The sequence below is a fragment of the Perca flavescens genome, chromosome 14, assembly GCF_004354835.1.
Source record: "Perca flavescens isolate YP-PL-M2 chromosome 14, PFLA_1.0, whole genome shotgun sequence".
Lineage (NCBI taxonomy): Eukaryota > Metazoa > Chordata > Actinopteri > Perciformes > Percidae > Perca > Perca flavescens.
In genome coordinates this window covers 3,529,375-3,533,043 of record NC_041344.1, presented here as the reverse complement: position 1 = coordinate 3,533,043, position 3,669 = coordinate 3,529,375, and the positions used below count along the sequence as shown (strand labels likewise).

Below are 3,669 nucleotides of genomic sequence, written 5' to 3'. Positions count from 1 at the left end.
CGGTGTAACGTGCGTCTGTACTTCACTGGAGAGGATTACGTCTGCAGCTGCCGCTGATGGAAAAACAACAGACGGTGCGTTTACTTAAAATTCGCCTCACCAGCCTCGTGGTGCAAAAAAGTTACTGGAAAATACAACAGCAATTTGCTGTTGAAATAAGATATTGTTACAACTAATTGGGATTACATTTTTAATAAATAATTTAATTTTGACCATATAACCTCAGAAATGAACAAGCCATTCTTTAATGTTGAAGACTGTCAAATTTTTTTTTTTTTAAACCGCCCAAACTTTTGTAAAAAGTCACAAAAACTAGTCTGTCCATAATTTTTTGTGAATCTAAAATGATAAGTGGGCCAGATCAAACTTTTCAAAGGGCCAGATTGGGCCAAAGGTGGCGCCATAGTAGCATCTTCATCCAACTATGAAGGAAGGAATCTCTGTCTGTATCCTCCTGCCAGAGAACTCCCAGAGAAGTCAGCTGGTGGAGTCTCCAGAGGCTGGTTTTAGAAAGTAAGAGACTTATATGAAGCATATATAGATATAGTATAGTATAGATATAAAGTATCGGTTCAGACACTGTTTAGGCACCGTTTTAAAAGTATAGTTTTAGCACCAATATTGGAAAAAACCCAAACGATACTCAACCTTAGCCAAATCTCCTGAACTCTTTGTGTTATTGGAGCCACATTTGGTGGACATGTGTAGAGATGACGTCTGAGTAGCCAGGACAAATTTGGTGTCATTTGGAAAAGAAAGTGGCGCCATAGCAGCATCATCATCATCCAACTATGAAGCGAGGAATCTCTGTCTGTATGTCTGTCCTTCGCACATCTCAAGAACTGTTCAGCATGTCGAATTCACAGTTGGATGTAAAGTCAAAGTTCTCCTCCTCCTTCTTGTGGATGCTCATGTGCTTGTATAAATTTCCGCTCTGTGTAAAAGATTTGTGACAGACTGAGCAGCTGAATGGTCTCTCTCCTGTGTGGATTCTCATGTGATCATTCAGATGTTGCCTTTTTCCAAATCTCCTCCCACACTCAGAGCAGCTGAATGTTTTCTTACGTCTTGAATCATGTTTCAGAGAGTTTAAAGCTGACTGAGGTTCTCTGGTCTCCTTCCAATCAGCACTGTCATCATTCTCAGGTTCAGAAGAGTCTCCAGTCTGGTCTTCAGTCTCTGGTTGTAGAGGTCGACCAGCACACTGATGGATTTTGAGGCTGGTGGACCAGGCAAATTTTTGCCCACAAAAACGGCAACTGTACTTTTTCTCTCCGGTGTGGATGCGTATGTGTCTCTGCAAACTATCCCTCTGTGTGAAAGATTTCTGACAGACTGAGCAGCTGAAAAGCTTCTCTCCTGTGTGAGCTATCAACTGTATCTTAATTTCACTGCTCTCAATAAAACCGCACTCTAAACTGCTAAAGGTTTTTTTGTTTTGGTGAGTCATCATGTGTCTTTTTAAACCTCCTCTCTCGCTAAAAGATTTCTTACAGAGAGAGCAGCTGAAAGGTCTTTCTCCTGTGTGCGTCATCATATGTCTCTTCAGATTTCCACTTGATGTGAAACCTTTACCGCACAACGAGCAGCTGGGAAGCCTCCCTCCCTTGTGGATGATCAAATGTCTCTGTAAATATTGTCTCCGTGTAAACGACATCTGACACACCGGGCAGCTGAAAGGTTTCTCTTCTGTGTGGACGACGGACATGTGTGTCCGTAAACCTCCTCTCTGAGTAAAAGATTTCTTACAGACTGAGCAGCTGAAAGGCTTCTCTCCTGTGTGAGTTATCATGTGTCTCTTCAGGGTTCCACTTTCAGTGAAAGCTTTACCACACTCAGAGCAGCTGAAAGGCTTCTCTCCTCTGTGGATTCTCATGTGTTTCTGTAAGTCACCAATCCGTGTAAAATATTTCTTACAGTCTAAGCACCTGAAAGGCTTCTCTCCTGTGTGAGTCATCATGTGTCTCTTCAGATGTCCCCTTTGGACAAATCTCCTCCCACACTCAGAGCAACTGAATGTTTTCTTACATCTTGAATCATGTTTCAGAGAGTTTAAAGCTGACTGAGGTTCTCTGGTCTCCTTCCAATCAGCACTGTCACCATTCTCAGGATCAGTCTCAGTCTCTGAAGAGTCTCCAGTCTGGTCTTCAGTCTCTGGTTGTAAAAGTGGATGTGAGTTCCTGGCTGATTCTGGTCCTCCACAGTCCTCTCCATCAGCTTCTGTTTCCATCGGACCAACACATTTATGTGTATCGACATCAGTACGCTGGGCAAATCTGTTGTTACAAACACTGCAGCTGAATCTTTTCTCTCTTGTGTGGACTACCATGTGTGACCGTAAACCTCCACCGTGTCTAAAAGACTTCTGACAGACCGAGCAGCTGAAAGGTTTCTCTCCTGTGTGGATTCTCATATGATCTCTCACATGCGCCTTTCGGCCAAATTTTCTACCACACTCGGAGCAGCTAAATGGTTTCTTACATGCTGAATCATGTTTCAGAGAGTTTAAAGCTGACTGAGGTTCAGGCTCTGCCTCTCGGTTCTCCTCAGTGTGACTCTGAGGAAGCTGTGATGACTGACCACCAACACATTTATGTTTTTTGACCTGTGAACGCCAGACAAATCTTTTGGTACAGACACTGCAGCTGTATCTTTTCTCTCGTGTGTGAACTCTAATGTGATCATACAGATTTGACTTGCGGCCAAATCTTCTCCCACACTCAGAGCAGCTGAATGGTTTCTTACATGTTGAAGCATGTTTCAGAGAGTTTAAAGCTGACTGAGGTTCTCTGGTCTCCTTCCAATCAGCACTGTCATCAGTCTCAGGATCAGAAGAGTCTCCAGTCTGGTCTTCAGTCTCTGGTTGTAAAAGTGGATGTGAGTTCCTGGCTGGTTCTGGTCCTCCACAGTCCTCTCCATCAGCTTCTGTTTCCATGTGTTGAGTTTGTCTCTGATGAAGCTGTGAGGACTGAGCTTCCTCTTCATCATCTTCACTCTTCACAGGGACAGGAGTGAATGGGAACTTGGTGATATCAGCCTCCTCCAGCCCTTGAAGCTGCTCTCCCTCCTGACTGCTCCACAGTTCCTCCTGTTCCTCTTTAATGTGTGGGGGGGGCTCTGGCTCCTGCTGGTCCACACTGGAGCTACACTCCTGCTGGTCCACACTGGAGCTACACTCCTGCTGCTCCTCTTCACCAACAATCACTTTAAGAACGTCTGGAGGTAAAGCTGAAACACAGAGACATACATTAAATATCAGTCTCAACAATACTTATGCTAATGCTAATTAGCTGAGATCACTCTGATGAGGACGCAGCCCCATAATGAAATCATCCGATTTATCCCAAGTCCCTAAAGATCATCATACAAAACTGAGCTTCCAAAACCCTTAAAACCCTCGGCTCTGGCTGTAAAAGCTGTACCAGTCTGTCTGAGCAAATCTCCGAAACTGGAAGGTAAGGTAACTTTGCTGCACCGGATCAGACAGCAGGGCTCCAGACTGTGACCAAATGATGGCATTTTGCAACCAACAGCTGTCAATCAAGGTAAACTACAGAAGTCCGTGGGTTAGATCGCCTTGAAAGTGAACAATCATAGGAGGGCCAGTGCCTCCTTGGTTTCATTCACACGCGTAGAAATCAACTTGGAGAGAAGCGTTTACTTGCAAGA

At 44.2% G+C, this 3,669-nt stretch overlaps 1 protein-coding gene across 1 annotated transcript; it reads right to left on the bottom strand.

The window, feature by feature from the left end:
- Positions 1–477: 477 nt before the first annotated feature.
- LOC114568506 (zinc finger protein 501-like) lies at positions 478–2,831 on the bottom strand. The gene is made up of 2 exons (XM_028598122.1): positions 1,114–2,831; positions 478–500 (listed from the first exon to the last, which is right to left on the bottom strand). Exons 1-2 carry the CDS (start codon positions 2,411–2,413, stop codon positions 478–480), a joined length of 1,323 nt encoding a protein of 440 aa, XP_028453923.1. The 5' UTR covers positions 2,414–2,831.
- Positions 2,832–3,669: the final 838 nt, after the last annotated feature.